This window comes from Anolis carolinensis, chromosome 2 (assembly GCF_035594765.1).
Source record: "Anolis carolinensis isolate JA03-04 chromosome 2, rAnoCar3.1.pri, whole genome shotgun sequence".
NCBI lineage: Eukaryota > Metazoa > Chordata > Lepidosauria > Squamata > Dactyloidae > Anolis > Anolis carolinensis.
Genome location: NC_085842.1, coordinates 288,617,601 through 288,637,865, shown reverse-complemented (window position 1 = coordinate 288,637,865; position 20,265 = coordinate 288,617,601). Strand labels below are relative to the sequence as shown.

General features: G+C 36.4%; 1 protein-coding gene across 3 annotated transcripts in view; it reads right to left on the bottom strand.

Moving 5' to 3' along the window:
- The window catches only part of iqgap2 (IQ motif containing GTPase activating protein 2), a 182,587-nt gene that overhangs the window by 56,781 nt on the left and 105,541 nt on the right, over window positions 1-20,265 (bottom strand). For all 3 annotated transcript variants that reach the window (XM_062972342.1, XM_062972345.1, XM_062972344.1), the window contains exons 3-7: window positions 13,210-13,366; window positions 10,459-10,536; window positions 7,788-7,864; window positions 1,583-1,650; window positions 1,080-1,193 (exon numbers count right to left, since the gene is read on the bottom strand). In XM_062972342.1, the coding sequence (XP_062828412.1) occupies window positions 1,080-1,193; window positions 1,583-1,650; window positions 7,788-7,864; window positions 10,459-10,536; window positions 13,210-13,366 (494 nt within the window). The remainder of the gene's footprint in view (window positions 1-1,079; window positions 1,194-1,582; window positions 1,651-7,787; window positions 7,865-10,458; window positions 10,537-13,209; window positions 13,367-20,265) is intronic.

The following is a 20,265-nucleotide window of genomic DNA, read 5'->3' as shown; positions in this document are numbered from 1 at the left end:
AGTTCCTGCCACCTCTGCTTCCAATCATTTCCACTCTTCAAGCACTTTGGACGCTCTATAAAATACCCGCCTTTGGTTTCAACATTTATCAAGTAGACTAACTTTCCATCTTTTTTTGGAATCTCATTCGAATGTTAGTGGACTGTTTTGTTCTCAAATGGCTTTTACAATGAAAAGTTTGAGTTGTATATCTAGAAGAGCTTTTTTAAGAGGAAGGCAAAGGCAAACATCCTCTGAACCAATCTTGCCAATAAACCCCTCTGAGTCGAACCTTTTGAAAATGACTAGAATGCACAAAACACCAGCAATAACCATTATAGGTGGATTTACTCAATAAGGGATGCCACAGTCCTGAATCTGCAATGTTTACCCATTAATAACACAATATCTTGGTGGGTTCTCATTCATATGTACACCATAATTTGAAGCCAACTTGATAGCACATAACAATACACCTACAATTTTAATAAGTAGGATGGAAACTTAAATCTTTTTACCTCCAACAGCATTTTCCACTCAAAATCAATTCCTAAAAACTTATTGAGGTGGTTGTACTTAACTACTTAAGGTAAAGGTTTCCCCTGACATTAAGTCTAGTTGTGTCCGACTCTGGAGGTTGGTGCTCATCTCCATATCTAAGCCGAAGAGCCGGCGGTGTCTGTAGACACCTCCAAGATCATGTGCCTCACATGACTGCATAGAGAGCCATTATCTTCTCACAGAAGCGGTACCTATTGATCTCACATTTGTATGTTTTTGAACTGATAGGTTGTCAGAACCTGAGGCTAAATAGACATTTTTGAGCATTTCTTTGGTCTATGGAAGCCATGAAAAAGTTACTGAAAGACTAAGGAGTTGTGAACCATGAGAGTTTGGGAACCCTTTGGGTTATATATCTATCTAGTTCAAGTCAGAGAGGAGGTTTTTTGTGTATTCAGATTGCAGAATTTAAAAAGGAAGGTTGCTAAAACTAATCAAATTGGCTTTCTGATGATATTTTAAATTAAAGGAACTTTTGGCCACATTTTAAATAACAATTCAGAATGTTTGCTTCTAACACTCTGATTAGGTAAACTTACATGCTGCTTCATCCACTGAGAGTTCACTGGCTAGTATACCTCCGATTTTATGAAATGAAGGCATCTGTATACCATACTTCTCCAGTTCTTTCCGCATGTTACTGATTTCTTCCTCTATTTAAAAAGGAGTAGAGAAAAGAAAACCGAAGAGTTACATGAAAAAAACTGCTTATACTGTAATTTGTTTACATTGCAAAAGTATGCACAATATATGCCTAGGGACAGGGGTTAACCTGTGCACCTTAACATAATTAGGATTCTCCTTGGCCTTCTCCTGTCTGAGAAATCTGCAGCTCAGAAAACACAAGCATTTCTTACCTAGCATATTTTAATGAATTAGAGTACATTCTTTACATAACTATTCTACACCCACTTTGGCACAATAATATGGAGAATGCTGGGGGAGTACAGAAAAAATTGTCACACAAATCCAGTGTTATTAGAAGCTGCTATAACGGAGGAGTAAACAAACAAAAATATTGCAAACAAAGATGAAAAGGTACCTGTAAAGTCTACTTTCCCCAGCAAGTCCTGGATCTGAGGAGCTATTCCTAGTTTAAACAAATATAAACTACAAAGGAAAAGGGGAAATGTGTTAGATCACAAAATGTTGTATAACGTGTTCAAGCATCCGATAAAGTAGTTTGTTGTCTATAATATGTTTCTGTAATACGTTTCTTGGTCAGGAAGACAGGAGGCTATTATTATTATTATTAACATCATCAGAAAACTATATTAGATTTCTGATAATAATAATAGCCTCCTGTCTTCCTGAGGAAACAGTTTTTAAAGGTTAAAATATGCAAATGTTGGGATTTTCTGTCTCCATATCCGAAAAGCCACATGTAAAATATAGAACAGTAACCAAGGTAACTTATCTGGTGAACGTTTACTTTGGTTCAGTTTTCCAAGAATAAAACTATACAATGTTGATTTTACATATAATACCAGGAAATTATGTATTTTTGCCTTTTAAGATTGTTCAATATTCAAATATTCTTCTGGCAATCTAAAATAATTTCAAAACTCCATAAGACATTCTAAGGAAACCCAGCATTAATTTAAGCATTGCCTGAAAAGCCTATATTAATACCATTCAAAAACATCTGCAATGAAACCATCTGGACAACAGCTGAACAAATTCACATCTTTATTCATGTCTTCCTGCCATGTGAAATTAACAACTGTTAAGGATTTGGACAATTTTATTAAGATTACACAAGGGACTAATCGAAGTTGTTTTTAGAAGTGGAAGTCAAAGTATCTCATGCCCATTTGAAGAGCAAGGCCAGTTGGCAAGGCACTTTCTAGAATGAAAAAGAAAAATAACTCCTGTTCAAAGGATCTTAACATTTCAAAAGCTGGTAAAACAAAGAGGTGGCAAGAGAGGAACTTTGAGCAAATACAGTCACATACAGCTATAGTAGAGTTGCTATGTGTTCGGATGCAAAGAAAAAAAGATTTCTAATAATATAAGCTTTCCTACAAGGAATTTCCAAGAGTAACCAAGAGGTATGCTAATCAAAATCAAAGGATTAATAATTTTATGTTTAAACAGATAGCTGTGTGCTTCCAACACTAAATGTATCTTCTTCTGGCACCAAAACGTCATCCTTCCCACTTACTCTTTTAGATTTTTAAAAGCGTTATTACTTTATAGTTACAGGTAGAGTATCCTTTATCCAAAATACTTGGGATCAAAAACATTTTAAATTTTAGATTTTTTTGCATTATGGAATTACCTATATTTGCATATACAGTAGAGTCTCACTTATCCAACACTCACTTATCCAATGTTCTGGATTATCCAACGCATTTTTGTAGTCAATGTTTTCAATACATCGTGATATTTTGGTGCTAAATTCATAAATACAGTAATTACTACATAGAATTACTGCGTATTGAACTACTTTTTCTGTCATATTTGTTGTATAACATGATGTTTTGGTGCTTAATTTGTAAAATCATAACCTAATTTGATGTTTAATAGGCTTTTCCTTAATCTCTCCTTATTATCCAACATATTCGCTTATCCAACGTTCAGCCGGCCCAATTATGTTGGATAAGCGAGACTCTACTGTATATACAACATGAGATACCTTGGAGATGAGACCTAAGTCTAAACATGTTATTCCTCTATGGTTAATATATACCTTATACACAGCATGATGGTAATTTTATGAAACACAGCTGATGTACAATGAACTGATGTATGACTATTTTAGTCACCTATTTTGGATTTTGGAGTATTTGGAACTTCAGAATTCCAGATCAGGGATACCCAACCTGTAAATTAATGCCATTTGTTTCCATTAAAAGTTGTTTCCTTCAATGGAACAGAATGCTGGACAATTTTGTTATTCTTTCCTAGGATTAAGGCAGATTCAATTAGTTATTTTCAGGTTGGCATTGCTGACATTACCAGTCACTGATCCCCTGAACTGTATACCTTCCTTGACAAACACAAAATCAACATCACAGTCCTCCCTCTTGTCTTGCGAAAATATGGTTTATGCAAGGATTATTTTACCACTAGAGGGCAACAGAATTTTCCTTAATACTTGACAGAGACAAGCATTCCACCTAGTTGTAATACAATAGCTTGTTTTTAGCAGAATAATGAGTATCACAACTGAAATCATGTAATATATTCCCTTTTAATTTTTAATAATAACAAGAATTGCCATCTTTGATATTCAGGTTTTAAAATATGCTTTCAAGTGCATCTGTTGCCAAACTGTGATTATTAGCATACATATGTACATATCTCATATTGTTACAAGCAAAATAAAGTGTTTGAAAACAAAGCTGCAAGGCCATTCAATGCTAATCAAGGGGGACAATTACAACATTCTCACTTGCCTCAAACAGACAAGAGTTCCTTCTCCCACCCTGGACATTCCACAGATATATAAACTCCACTTGCCTAGTTTCCAACAGACCTCACGACCTCTGAGGATGCCTGCCATAGATGTGGGTGAAACATCAGGAGAGAATGCTTCTGAAACATGGCCATACAGTCCAGAAAACTCACAGTAACCCAGTGATTCCGGCCATGAAAGCCTTTGACAGCAAGCTAGAAACTACCTGTTCGAGTTTATATTCTTACTATTACTATTTCAACCAGATCAGAAATATGGTATTTCTTCTATTGTAAGAAGCCATTGATTGTAAGGCCCACCCTAATACAAACACCACCAATAATACATAAAATACTCGATCCAAGAGAGTCAAAGAAGACATTAAGATCATGAAGGGGGAGGGGGAAGGTGTACCCAGATGCTGTTTTTATATTTTTATGTTTTAATATCTTAATGTTAATGGTTTTAAATTATATTTATATGTTGATTGTTTCTATTGATTTTTTGTTATGTTTTATTTGCTTTGTATAATGTGGCATTGCATTTTTGCCTAAATATATGTTGTACGCCACTCTGAGTCCCCTGAGGGGTGAGAAGAGCGGGATAGAAATTAAGTAAATAAATAAATAAATAAATAAATAAATAAATAAATACACCTCCAATTCTAAAATGCACCCCGTTTTTAGAGATGTTTATATGGGGGGAAAGTGAGTCTTAGAATTGAAGAAATACAATAGTAATATCTCATGTTCAAATATAAATACATATTTTTATTAACTATTTAAGGAGGGGGGTCAGGCTAAACAGTACACACATATAGTGCAGTAATTTTGCAAAAATATCAACAAATAAAGGAACCAATTTGGTTGACTGTATGCTGGGCATGCTTTAGCTAGAGATCCTGATTTGGACTACACAACCCATGAGGCCAACTCTATGATTCTATGACACATACCAGCCAAGGTAGAGCAAGCCAAACAAGATGAGGAGAAATTGTTTGTGTTCCCTGTGGCTCATACCAGCTAAAGCAGAAGATGTGCAGGCAACCTCCTCTCAATGCTGAATTTGTTCAAACTAGCATAGATAGAAGCCATGAGGATTTGACTCCTCACAATAACAACGCATCAAACGGATCCATGCCTAAATGTCCTGTTTCTGGCCCTTCTACTACGGTACTAGCTTCTAAGCTTTTTACAGACAAAACAGGGCCAAAAACTGTACTAAGTTCCTCTGCTCTACTTGAGGACACCTCCTGTCAAATCCTATCACCTTCAGTGAACTATCTCTAGGGGTTAGGGCTGTAAGTCCAGAGCATCAAGTGACAAGTGATACATGTGAAAAGTCTGAACAACAGCACTGCAGACAGTTTTCTTGTTAGCTCAAAATATGTTTTAACAGCAGGAAGTTAACATACATTCATTAGACAATTAATGATATACAGAAGCTGAGATACTAGAGAAACTAATCTCAACTTCATTTGATAGTAAATGTTTTTTCCTTCCAAGAAGAAGTGTTAAGATGCTCAACTTCAGAACAACAGCATGCAACAAGTGAACATTTTCTTTTGTGGTTGCTGGCTCAGATTGTATCTGAGGTCAAATTCAAGTCCAATTACTTTTGGGAAGTTAAATCCCAAAAGCAATACCATACACATGAGTTCAAAATATATGGAAAACTACTAATTGCCATTGCAGTAATGCACAGTTAAATGCAGAGCGTGCCATGCCTATGTTTATTATAGTAGTCAAACAATCGATTAAGCTGGCTTCAGCACTCCAGCAGAAATAAACATTGGAAATCCGCTCTTGCTTCAACGTTCAGTTAAACATATGAACATGTGACATCACTGCAATGGAACTAAGTTCATCATTTCTTTATAAGCTGCTTAACTTTAAGAGTCCCATGTGTCCATGTCAGGAAACAGCTACAGACTTGCAAAAATATCAAATCATATAAAATATTGTAACATAGGAAATACAAAGTAACCTTTTTGTTTTTACCCAACACAGTTGCTTTCTATTATAAAATGGTTATCATTTCAGAAATATTTAAAATATTGTTGTTTTGTTTATTGATTGGATCTTACCCAAGCCAGAAAATTAATTAACAACATTGAAATTATTCAAAAGATTCAAAAACTGAGTATCAAATACAACAAATGGTACATTCATAACAACTATTGCTTGCAAGAGACTTAATAGGGAAAACGAGATAATTTCACTTAGGTTTTGAATTTCTGAAAAATAAACGGCACCTACTATCAAAAATAAAAAATAAAGTCCTACCATATAACCAGTTGTTTGTTCCAACTGGAATAGAGGGGATTATGTCAACATTTCCATTTATTCAGTGCATCTATTCCAGTTGAGACTAGCAACTAGCTACAGGCCATAACTAGTCCTGTTTCATGTGCCAAAGGAATATTAAACATCTCTATCTCATCTATTCTACAGTAGTATTACCTACAGCTCCTTACAGTAATGACAAATATGAAGTAGAGTAAATCTTCTTAGAATCCTAGAGGTGGAAGAGACCCCAGGGGCCATCCAGTTCTGCTCCCATCTTCCATGCAGGAAAAGCACAATCACAATCACACACACACACACAACTCCTCAAAAGACAGCCATCCAACGTCACAAGAAGGAGACCCTATCGGATTCTGAGGCAGGGAGTGTCACTGTTGATTAGCTCTTCTTATGGTCTAGACCAGTGGTTCTCAACCTGTGGGTCCCCAGATGTTTTGGCCTTTAACTCCTAGAAATCCTAACAGCTGGTAAATTGGCTGGGTTTTCTGGGAATTGTAGGCCAAAACACCTGGGGACCCAAAGGTCGAGAACCACTGGTCTAGACCAGTGGAACTCAGAGTGGTAGCCTCTAAAACACTGCTCATTCCTGAACCAATGAATGCTGTTCCCTGGGAAGTTTCCAGATCAGGAAGGAACAATTGCACTCAATGGGCACAAATTCAGGGCAGATCCCTGACACAACGGGGAAAAAATAAGCACTGATCTTCCGAAACAGATAGCAAAAAAAAAGCACTGTTCTAGATCAGTGCTTTTCCGGTTATTTGATACACTGGAAGATAATTCTTTTTCCGCCAATGTGCATATACACTTTATGTGTGTCTTATTATTATGTTTCCATAGTTGCTGGAAACTTGATAGCGACTGGTAGCTGACTTCTTGCAGACATCACTCTTGGAGTGACACCAGGTAAAAGACCACTACTTTTGAGCAGTATTGCTCTTGATGATGTTGGATTGCAGCTAACATTGTCCTTTTCCATTGGCTATTCTGGCTGGGAGTGAGGGGACCTTTAATCCAAAATCATCGGTGGGTCTAAAATTACATATGGGATGCTCTTAAAAGAAATGCATGATTGCAACCACAATTCTGAAAAACGTTTCACATGGAGGGGGCACAGTAGCAATGTAGGACAGACATCTTGTCTATCATTTTATAATCTGGTGATTCACATAATGTTGCAGCAAACACACATTTTATATCAATGCAAGTGTAAAAGTAACATCTAATACTAGAACATACCACAATGTACAGTGGATTTTTTGGTGCTTTTATATTTATAGAAGCAGAAATGTAGACCTTTCCTATTTCTGAAGTCTGAATGTTTTCCTAATTTGAGATTGAAAAATGGTTTCTCACATGTTCTTTGAAACAGAGAACTGTGCACATGCAGGTCACTTGTTCTTTAAAATTTTGCTTCTGGTATGTACACAACATCAATTTTTAATAGCCACATTACCTTCATAACCTGTAAACTGCTTGCTGTAAAAAGTAGATTCAGGTGTGGGGGGAAAATTTATGTTCAAGTCTGGTCTAAATTTTACCTTAGTGCGTGAATGCAATATATCATTCGAGGTATGTTCTTCCTATCATATACATCTGTGGTTTCTGGGTAGAATATCTGAATAAAGGGAAAACACACCATCAATTATTTCAATAAACAAATGTTTCATAGACGAGCAGACTGGATTGATGTTGTATTTTGACACAGAAAAACAATTCAAAAGCTAGATCAGCTGAAACAGTCTAACTAATGATGCTGGATTTTCCAAAGCATTCTGAATCTGGTAGTTGTCCAATAACCTGACAGTATAATCCTATACAGTACAACTATATACATTTCTACACAGAAATTAATGACACTGAGCAAAACGGGACTAACTTACATATATCTGTGCATTGGATGCAGCCTGAATCAATCTGAATGCAATGTAGCATGTCCAACTTATATGTACTGTTGAACTCATCAATGTCTACAAATAAATAGCTTATGGATGCATGAGTTGGTCTGCTCACACAATATACCCTGTGGCTTCTATTGCTTCATTTGCACCACATTTTGAGCAGATTGCAAGCAGTCAGAGCTGTGAGCAAGGGAACAGCACTAAAGGAATTAGAAGACAGGGTTGTATGCATTATGTGGCCTGCCCTATGGCTCTTATGGTCCAGGCTATCTAATGGGGGAACACCTATGATTCCCCCCCCCCCCAATGTGACAGGACATCTGTGTCCCTTTGTCTACAAGTTATTACAGTAGAGTCTCACTTATCCAACAGAAACGGGCTGGCAGAACGTTGGATAAGCAAATATGTTGGATAATAAGGAGGGATTAAGGAAAAGTCTATTAAACATCAAATTAGGTTATGATTTTATAAATTAAGCACCAAAACATCATGTTATACAACAGAAAAAGTAGTTCAATATGAAATAATGCTATGTAGCAATTACTGTATTTACGAATTTAGCACAAAAATATCACGATTTATTGAAAACATCGACTACAAAAATGTGTTGGATAATCCAGAATGTTGGATAAGCGAGTGTTGGATAAGTGAGACTTTACTGTATTTCTTTCCACAGGCAGCACCAGTCCACAGACTCACAACTATGTATCTGCCCTTACTTATTCTGCTATTGTCAAATGAAATAGGGAATACTGATGAACGTTAAAGATTCAGTTATCTGTGTAGTTGGCTACTCAATGTGGAATGAAACGAAGTGGGTCATCTTGCCCTTTGCCTCAATCTGCAAAATATTTTGAGCTGCCCTTTGGGGTTAGGACTAAATTTGTTCCTAGAGACCCTGCTGGCTTGGGTAGGTTTTGGGCTCTTATCCCCACTGCACATGGCACCTATTTACTTTGCCCTATTGCTTGGAAAGACAGTAGGAAGAGTGGGAGACCACACGACAGGTGGACTGATTCTATCAAGGAAACACATGGCTCTGAATATGCAAGCTCTGTTCATGGCTGATTGCAAACAATATCAACCTGCCAACTGAAAGGTCTAGCCCATCTTTTAATGTGGTTAAAATGAGTTCAAAAAAATAAAGATAGAGAAAAATTAAATTTCAGAACTACTTCTATAGTCCTCAGTCAAGTTACAGAAAGAAAAACCTACAAAATATTTCTGGTGTGTAAAAAAAAACTGCTTAAAGCAATATAGAAACAAATAAGCAGTTTATGAAATCTTTCTGGGAGCTTATGAAGGAGAAAAAATACCTTGCAAAACACCTGTTGGCAATATGTATAAGTATTAAACACTGGCATTAAATCCTATTGGGAGTTCCTTAAGTAAAATATATGTAAAAAGGGAAGGTGAGAGAAGGGTAAACAGGTAAAACAGAGCTTTGTAAAATTACTTTTTGGCCTATGATTTCCAGAATTCCCCAGCCAATATGGCCAGTGGACTAAATAAAGTAAGTTATTTGAGCTCTGAGATGATGAAATTCTGTGATATCAAAACATTATATTGCACTGAGTTCTGGGCAGCTGCCTTGGAAGTCCAAAAATCGTGGTGGTGGTGGGAAGGACAACAAGCAATGGATTTGAAAGAAGTCAGAGGAAATCAAATTTGTAAACATGGCATCCTAATTTATATGTCTATCACCAATGTTGTAAGTTTGCTAGTTACAGATGGGCTTATAACCTTATACTGGGGAAATGCCAAGTAATTCTTTCTTCTGTGTTTTTGGCATTGTCCAGTTGTTCCCAGCCTCAATGCCAGGTCTCTGAAATATATGTGAGCTGCTTGACCTAATAGCACCAAGTGATGCCAGCTGGAAAACACGAGAGCTTCCTCCTGTTCTGCATTGTACCAGCTGCCTTTGCAAAACACAAGGGGCTGAATACAAATTCTTTTTCTCATCCAGCTTTCCTATTAATTGGAAGCAGAATTTCAAAATGATACTTTTTTCAATCCCAACTCCCAAAATCCATGGCCACTGGATTCTGGGGGCTGCAAACCAAAAATGTAACTTATTCAAGTTCTAGTTTGTACAGTACAGGTTTTGCATCATCTCCAAATTAAGAAGGATTGTAATTTGCATATAAATGGGTGTCAGGTTCAAACTGCAGCATCTCTTAGAAAGTAATGGCAAGTCAGTGTAGACAGCCCTGAGAATGAAAAACCCATGGTTTAACTTGCTCTAATGGGAGCTGATTTAACAAACATTTTAACAATCTGGGCACATTATTATCAAGATTCAAATACTTACTTTAGGCAAGCCAATTGACTCCATTGCCCTCAACCACTGTACCGTGTTATCTGTGTGGCGGAAATGAAGACCTGACCGCTAGCAAAGGAAAAAGAAAAAGAGTGGAGAGTAACAGAAGCAGAAAAGATTCCTAAGCTATTTTAGTATCTCCATAAATAGGACCATCAATATGAAAATTGGAGGTGGTTCCTGTAATTCTTTATGGTTGTATAAAAGAGAGTATTTAAACAGGCATTGCTTGTAATCTGGTTTTGCACTATAAGCAAATCCTGCTGAAATGTCCTCTTCTTCACAACTACAAAAAATACAATTTTTTCCAGTCTCCAATCTAATTGTATCTAGATTTCTAAGCCTTCCCTATACAAGGAGTTTTGAAAATTATCTAGATTGTTATAAATATATAATTTCTAAGCAATTAACCCCGTTTCACAGAATCTGACATCTGTAAACAAAAATATTAATCTACTTATTAACTCATCCTCAAGTTGTATTTCCAAAAAATATACCATAAAATGAAACGGTGTACTTATTAAATCCTTTTTATTTAGACATTTTTCACATTACCTGCTTAAGTCTTTACCAAATCACCATACGATACAATACAAATAGATTGTATACATACTGATACAAATAGATTTTTTTAAAATAAAATAACTAAATCATGATTTCATAATTCAAATTTCTACTGACCACCAGGGCAGAAAGCATGATTTAACAGCAATTCTTCTAGTTTCCTAAGCATCTCTTTACAAAATGCACACTTGGGAAGGATCAATTCATTTCTTCTTTGTAGATTTTGGGTTTTCTATTATTCTCAGGTCCAAAGCTTAGCCTCTGAAACTGTTCCCATACATGTGACCTAAGAACAATGATTGCAGGCACCTGAGAAATATGGGAGCCTATTTGCGGCTTTATGGTACAAGAGAAACAGGGGAAGTACAATAATTCTACCAAATTATCTGAAACAAGATGGGTAGTGATGTGCTTTTTTAGTTGGAACTTCCTCCCCAGAGAAATTCACTTGATACCATGCTTATTTTCTTCTGAGGGTCATAAGCAGACAATCATTTAATTTTCCATGTTTTTTTAGTACAGATTCCCACTATATATTTAATTGTTTGCTGTGGCGTATTTGTTTTGTTGTATTTCTACACTTATATTTTGTGTGCTGCTCAGCCACATTTAAAGAGCTGCTAAAGTGGTTGCTTTTAATGAATTCCTACTGATTACGAAGTTTATTTGAGCATTAAAGGAGTCAAGGAGTTACCAACTGAGACAGCTAAAAGTAAAGCGAAAAGGTCCCTTATCCCCAAAACCAGGAGAAAAAAAAAATCAAAGCTCCAATGTTTCAAATTTAGTGTTCCAGGGAATTCTCAGATTTTAAATTCTCATGTTTAAAACAGATGGCTGCCAACGATCCACTGACATTTATCTGCAGTTTTATTATTTTAGCAGCAGGAAATGAGGTTCTTAAGACAGCCATTTCTCTCTTTCCAGTAACTTGAGAGGTTTAACAAGACACAGATTTTTTTAAAAAATGCACCTGGAACTGGACACCCACATGCCGTACCTTTATATCAGGGGTCCTCAAACTTTTTATGTGGAGGGCCAGTTCATGGTCCCGAAGAATGTTAAGGGGCCGAATTATCATTTGAAAAAAAAATGAACAAATTCCTATGCACACTGCACATATCTTATTTGTAGTGTAAATGCCCCCCCCCCCCCCCGCAACAAAAATTTATTTATTTATTTGCTACATTTATACCCCATCCTCTCTCACCCCGAAGGGGACTCAGAGCGGCTTACAAGTTGTATATACATACAATATATTATATTATTAACATAGTACAATATTAGCATTATATATTAATATATTGTACTATACCACTATACCGTAATATTATTAGTAATATTACATTTAATATATAATATATAATTTATATTATTATATTATACAATATTATTATATTGTATTATTATTATTAGCCACCCTGAGTCCCCTATTGGGTGACAAGGGCAGGGGTGGAAATACTGTAATAAATAAATAAATAAGATATTATCAATATTATATGTATACACAATATATTATATTATTACCATAGCACAATATTAGTAAATGAAAGAACAATACAATATTTAAAAATAAAAACAGTTTTAACCAACATACTGTAAATCTTTCAGGATTTCAATGGGAAGCGTGGGCCTGCTTCTGGCCAATGAGATAGTCAAGTTAAGTAGGATTTTTGTTGTTGTGTGCCTTCAAGTCATTTCAGACTTTGGGCAAGCCTGAGCCTAAGTCTAAAACTGAGGGCGGGGGCCAGGTAAATGACCTTGGAGGGCCACATCCGGCCCCCGGCCTTAGTTTGGGGACCCCTGCTTTATATCTTTGCACATGGATATAAATTTGTAAATATAAAATGTATTTATTTAACTAATGATTTTTTTTTCAGGTTTTGAAAAAGAAATTGGACCAAGCTTTAAAAAATAAAATTCTTTTTTCCACTTCCCCAGAACAACTCTGAGTGTTGTTGGGTATTCTGGCACAGGGCTAACACCTTTATCCATCACTGCCGAGTTGCAACTTTGCCTACTAAGGTTACTATGAGACAGAATGACTGGAGGAAGGGATTATTTGCTAGCCACTGCTTCCTCAAACCTGGTGCTCACCCTTGTCATGCTGATATGGTACAATTTGAAGCAGCAATCACAGACAGAGTAACAGATTTTCTCATCTGTTAATCAACCATTTACCTTATAGCGTGTTTGTTCCACATCATAGATCTTCTTATCAGAGACCAATTTTGGTGCAAAAAACTTTGCTAACTTGGCAAGGTACACACCGTTCCTTAATCCTTCTTCCAATTCAGTAGTAGGTGGCAGTTCTTCATCCAGACAGACTTCCATCCATCTGTAAATATATATATAAATAAAAATGTTATTCTGTAACCACAGCAGCTTTAATATGGTACAAGTTAAGCATCATGTATCTAGAAATCCAAAAGATTCCAAGATCCAAAACTGTCCACATGAGTGGCTGGGTAAGGGGAAATGTTGCTTTATAATGATTCAATGTACACAAACCTGCACAAAATTATGTGTGTATAACAAAGCATTATGTACAAACCCATAAACAAAGGTTTAGAATTGAATAAAAAATACACAACACAGCAGGAAGGAAATAGAAAGTCCTGGGAATGAATTAAGCCACACTGAGTATCAGACTTACTAAAAAGTCAGCGTATAAAGTAATTGACTGGTTTACTGATTGAAGCTTCTGAATATAATTAAGTCTTCAGAATTAATAAGCTCATCCGTGTGCTTCTTTATTAACAAAAGTCATTAAGAGGCTCTAAATGTGAAGTGTACAGACCTATTATGGGTCTCCTACTTATTTCTAGTCCCTCGCAAGAATCTGAAATACACATTTGTGGTCCTTTTCCATGTTTGTGGAACATACAAGACACAGCAAAACCATCAAAATGGATACAATGGAGACTACTTCTGCTGCTTCTCCTTTCCTGGGATTCACTAGGACCATGACAGAGTTGATAGGAGTGCTTCTATCTAGCCTGTTGCAATCAACTATGCAACAGGCTGGAAGAACTACTTATGGTTCCATTCACTAGATTAATGAATTGCTGGGGAAAGTATAAGCCTTGAGTTGCTTGTTGTCAAAATCAATAAGGATTAAATAAACTAGAGGGTTCCATTGTTATTTATGACCCATGAACACCCATGACTACCATAACACACGGTATGGAGACCAGTCTTTGTACAAGATGCTGAAAATGCAGTTAAAAATTGCAATAAAAGGTTGCAATAAAGAGAAAGCACTCTTATTCATGATTTCAGCTAGCTACAATCTTTTCTGAGCCAGCTTGGTGTAATTGTTTGAGACTATGACTCTCGAGACCAGGATCTGAATCCCTGTTTTGCCATGGAAACCTATTGGGTTTCCATGGGCAAGTAACACTCCCTCAGCCTCAGGAGGAAAAAACAGAACCCCTTCTAAACTACTCTTGCAAAGAAAACCTTGTAACAGGGCTGCCATAAATAAGAAACAACTTGAAGGCATATAACAACTACAGCAACATCATCCTGTTTCAGGATAGATCTCCTCTTTCCAGACTGTCTGATCCTTTTTTGTCCCAGTCAGTCTACATCCACGTCTTTCCCAGGTTTCTTGTATGGGCATTTTTTAAATTGGTTAATTCTTGCATAGTAGGTCAGCTTTCTGGATTTTTTTTTGTTTGTTCACCAAAGTATTTAACCAATTGATGCTGCTGTTTATGGCTCCCTTTGGATGGGTTTACAGTGATTGTTCTTAATGTTGCTTCTTTTTGGGAAAAAAAACCAAACAGGTGTTACATGCATTTTAAATAAAGTTAATGAAATGAAATAAAATGAGATATTAAAAGAAGGAAATGGGTAGAGGAACTTGAGTAGTAAAGGTGGGGTTCAGAGAGAGTATATCAGTAAGGAAGGAATAGGGTCTAGGAGAGATTTTTAAGGCAGATCCAAGATTGCAAAGACTTGCAGAAGAGGAAAAAGGAAACAAGGTAGAAATATGATAGGAGGGATGGGGCAAAGAGCTCAGAAAAATAGTGCATGCTTTGGGACAAATAAGTAGGATTATGAGAGACTCTTAATAATAGAGAGAATGCTCTTCAGTCTCCACCATATGTGATAGAGAGAAAATGGAGGAGTTGTCCACATCAAAAAAGGATTGTACTTCTCTCCCCCCCCCCAAACAAGTACCCTGTTTCCCCTAAAATAAGACATCCCCAGAAAGTAAGACCTAGTAGAGGTTTTGCTGAATTGCTAAATATAAGGCCTCCCCCGAAAGTAAGACCTAGCAAAGTTTTTGTTTGGAAGCATGTCCACCGAACAGAACACCAGAGCATGCAGGATAGGTAAATGTAGAGTTGTACATGGAAATAATGGTAGTAACAAGAAATTCTTGATAGGATTCACAGTTTGTCTGGTTATGCTGGTTTGTGATGACAACTAATGTACAGTATATAATAAATGTTCATTTTTTTGTTCAACAATAAATGTGAATTCTTCTTCATGGAAAAATAAGACATCCCATGAAAATAAGACCTAGAGCATCTCTGGGGTCAAAAATTAATATAAGACACTGTCTTATTTTCGGGGAAACACAGTATTATAAACCAATGTCTAGCCAAGCTGCAGCTCACCTGGGGGATTTTCAATTTCCCCCATGGCTTTTAAATGTTTCTTCGGTCACACATAGTTCCTCGCCAGAAAAAGGCAAGTGTTTGACATGTCAGTGTTTCATGAAATAAATTCAATCAGATATGATACTCCTGAACTCATTAAATGACACATGAAAATTGTTTTTCCTGAGGAGCATATGATTTTGAAAGCTTTCCAGGAAACTACAAAGTAATAAATCTACATGTTAAGCAATGTCACTAAAAGCTGCATTATACAAGATGTTGGGCTGTATTCAACACCTACAAATATGAAGTCTGTTAAGATAGCAAAAAGCTATTACGCTAAAATGTTTATTTGTCAATTCAGCTCACCCTGTTTATGCTGAGTAAACAGGTTTATTCCAGAGTGGGTTTAAATGCATATTATTAATATGGAAAGATATACACAGGATATGACAATTTTGTCTCCTGCTTACTTTGAAAAAGACAAACAGGGTGGGATTAAATATGTCTTGACACCTGTGGATTTTCGGATTCTTCTAGGGAACAGTTTTACTTTTTAAAGCCCAGCTGTACAGAAGGTCAGTAAAGCAAAAATTGATTAAAATGTGACAGTAGCTATTCAAATATGACTGTACTGCACTGTGCAAATTAACTCTACTATAAATATCAGTGACATATTCTTCATTTATGCCATTGTCACAACTTGGTAGGATTCATCCTGGAGGCTACCTTCTTAGCCACAAACATTCCAAAGCTGTGCCTTGTAATTATACTGATAGTCTTAAATCTTTTAATCTGACTTGCAGCCTTCTGCCACAGTTAAGAGTTGCCACCTGACATGTTAGAAAAGATCTGAATGGCAACAGAAGGTGAATGGGTGGTTGGGTGAAGTGACTTACAAGCTAGGTACTAAACATTTATTTAAATGCCTACACTCTACAGCAGTCTTTACAGTAATTTTGAAAATGATAGTATGGAATTCTACTCTAAAGGAAAAAATGACCTTCAAAACATTAGTACAGTAGCGTCTCATCCAACATAAACGGGTTGGCAGAATGTTGGATAAGCGAATACGTTGGATAACAAGGAGAGATTAAGGAGAAGCCTATTAAACATCAAATTAGGTTATGATTTTACAAATTAAGCACCAAAAACATCATGTTATACAACAAATTTGACAAAAAAGCAGTTCAATATGCAGTAATGCTACGTAGTAATTACTGTATTTACGATTTTAGCACCAAAATATCACGATGTATTGAAAACACTGACTACAAAAATGCGTTGGATAATCCAGAACGTTGGATAAGCGAGTGTTGGATAAGTGAGACTCTACTGTACTACAAGAGGTAAAGTAAACATTAGTATTTCAAAATATTAATTTACCCAAGTAGAATACATGTTTAATATTTCTACTCCCTAAGAAAACCCAACACAGAGATGTGACCAAATAGGACAAGTAAAATTATTATTTGCACACATGCGTAAATAAATACGTATGCAATCAAGAATGTCACCCATAAACTGAGCACCATGTTTTGGTGATTCTCACCAAAATAGTGATCACTAAATAGTGATTCTCACTTTTTAAATGACTGATCTCTTCAACAGTGGAAAAGAACAATGATAAATAGATGCTCAATTGTGGGAATTATTGGAATGGGGGAAGAAACACTGATCAAGTATCTTGTCATGGTAACAACTTGTTTCTAATACGTGATCTCTTCAGTGTCATCAAGATGAGTGCTCCACTTAAAATCTTGTTTGCATTGTCTTTAAGAGGTTTTTCAAATTCTTTCAAATTCTTCATTGGTTTTGTCAAAAATCCATGGCTGCGTTCAGGGCTGTTGCTAAATGCAAATCATTATAGCATATTCCAAAAGTTTTCACCATCTTAAAACTGATCTGTAAAAATTTTCAGATGGCAGTTCATTTTTTGAAAATAAATAAATGCAACACACATTTATTGCTTCTTAGAATATAATAAGCTACAAATGTCATACTTTCAACAAGTTCTAGACCTTCTTTACCATGCTAAAGGCAATGCATGGATGCATGTGTTCCATCTACAGAATTGGCAACAGTTCCATTTCCTCTATTTCCTTGTTACAGACCCACAGCTAATCCTGTTACAAAGGTAGGTTCAGATGACATGAGTTGCATACCTGTACTTCAGGTGACCTTTTTTCAAGTGGCTGCACGATCTACCTTTGCTGGAATCCTGAAATTCCTAATTAGATTTACCTTCAGGTACACATTCCCCAATCGACCTTAATTATATTCCAAAACTTAATTCCCTTTTTATTAAGTTGACAGCCATAATTTTGACTTAGATAAATACCCACCCCAGCCTTATATTTGAAGATCATCACCTACATCTAATTTAGAAAATTTATAAGCCAATGTTTGGCAGAAGTTCAAAGGGCAATATACTAGTCAACACAACAGAGTAGAACATTCAACAATAAAACTATAGTAAAACAGCAGTATCTGTTCAGTAAGACAAATACAAAGCAAAATTAAATACATCTGTTCAGTTTTCTGGAATGCCTGAGCAAATGTCTTTGTCTGTTGCTGTTGTTAACTGCCTGCAAGTCAACTTCAACTTACAGAATCATGGAATCATAGAATAATAGAGTTGGAAGAGATCACAAGGGCGGTGTAGTCCAACCCCCAGCCATGCAGGAAAAGCACATTCAAAGCACTCCTGACAGATGGTCATCCAGCCTCTGTTTAAAAGCCTCCAAGGAAGGAACTTCCACCATATTTTGAAGCAGAGGGTTCCACTGCTGAATAGCTCGTATGGTCAGGCAGTTCTTCCTAATGTTCAGGCAGAATCTCCTTTCCTATAATTTGAACCTACTTCTCCGATTCCTAGTTTCCAGGGCAGCAGAAAACAGCCCAGCTTTCTCTTCCTTATGCCATCCTTTCACATATTTGTACATGGAAATCATATATCCTCTCAACCTTCTCTTTTGCAGGCTAAACATACCCAGCTCTTTAAGACACTCCTCATAGGGCATGGTGTCCAGAAATTTGATAATTTTAGTTGCCCTCCTCTGGACACATTCCAGTTTGTCAATACAGTAGAGTCTCACTTATCCAAGCTAAACGGGCCGGCAGAAGCTTGGATAAGCAAATATGTTGGATAATAAGGAGGGATTAAGGAAAAGCCTATTAAACATCAAATTAGGTTATAATTTTACAAATTAAGAACCAAAACTTCATGTTATACAACAAATTTGATAGAAAAAGTAGTTCAATACGCAGTAATGTTATGTTGTAATTACTGTATTTCCGAATTTAGCACCTAAATATCACGATATATTGAAAACATTGACTACAAAAATGGCTTGGATTATCCAGAGGCTTGGATAAGTGAAGTTTGGATAAGTGAGACTCTACTGTATCTGTTTTAAACTGTGCTGTCCAGAATTGGACACAGTATTCCAGGTGATGTCAAACCAAAGCAGAATAGAGAGGAACCATGATGTCCCTTGATCTAGACACTATACTTCTTTTGATGCAGTTCAAAATCCCATTGGTTTCTTTAGCTGTTGCCTCATACTATTGGCTCATGTTCAACTTATTGTCTAGTAAGATTCCAAAATCTTTTTCACATGGACTGTTGTCGAGCCAGGCATCACTCATTCAGTGTCTTTGCACTTTATATTTTCCTAAGTGTAGTATCTTACATTTGTCCTTGTTGAAATGCATTTTCTTAGTTTTGGCCCAGCTCTCTAATCTGTTAAGGTCTTTTTGAATTCTGATCCTGTTCTCCGGAGTATTAGCTATCCCGTCTAATCTGGTGTCACCTGCAAACTTGATAAGCGTACCCTCTAAACCTTTATCCAAGTAATTGAAAAGATATTGAACATCACTGGGCCCAGGATTGAACCCCACGGCCCTATGAATGAGAGAGCTCCAAGTCACCCTATCCTCAACAGCCCTGCTCAGGACTTGCACACTCAGGTCCATTGTGTCCGTGATTTAGGCTTCCTCTTTTCTAACTGCCCCCCTCCCCCCACTTTAACAAGCATTATTGTCTTTTCTAGTGAGTCAACTGTTCTCAGGATATAGGCAAAGTATGATAGCCCCAGTTTAATTGTCATTACGTGTAGAAAGAGTTTAGGTTTAATTTGTTCTGAGACCCATTTATTTGTCCTCAAAATGCTTCTCCAGCACCACATTTAAAAAATCACATTATTTTCCAGTTTTCTTCAGAAAGTGAATTTCATACAAGAAGTAACACACAAGAGTTTTATCTAGATATTTACCATCTAACTGCAGTGGAGCTTTATGGATGGCATCTGATGGAAACATGCTTACGTAGTTTTAAGATCAGTGGTTCTCAATCTTTGGTCCTTCAGATGTTTTGGACTTCAGCTCTCAGATCTCTTTGTGCATTGGTCATACTGGGAACTGAAATCCAAAACATCTGAAGGACCACATTTTGAAAATGATACTTTTAGGCAAACAGATCTAAATCCATTTAGGACATTCAAAAAAAGTACTACTCCAAACTGCGACTAGAAATTTAAATATAAAGAACTAGTGGGCAATACTCTCCACAGATGATTCAGTTTGTAAAATAGCAGCAATGATCTATATTAACAGAAACTTA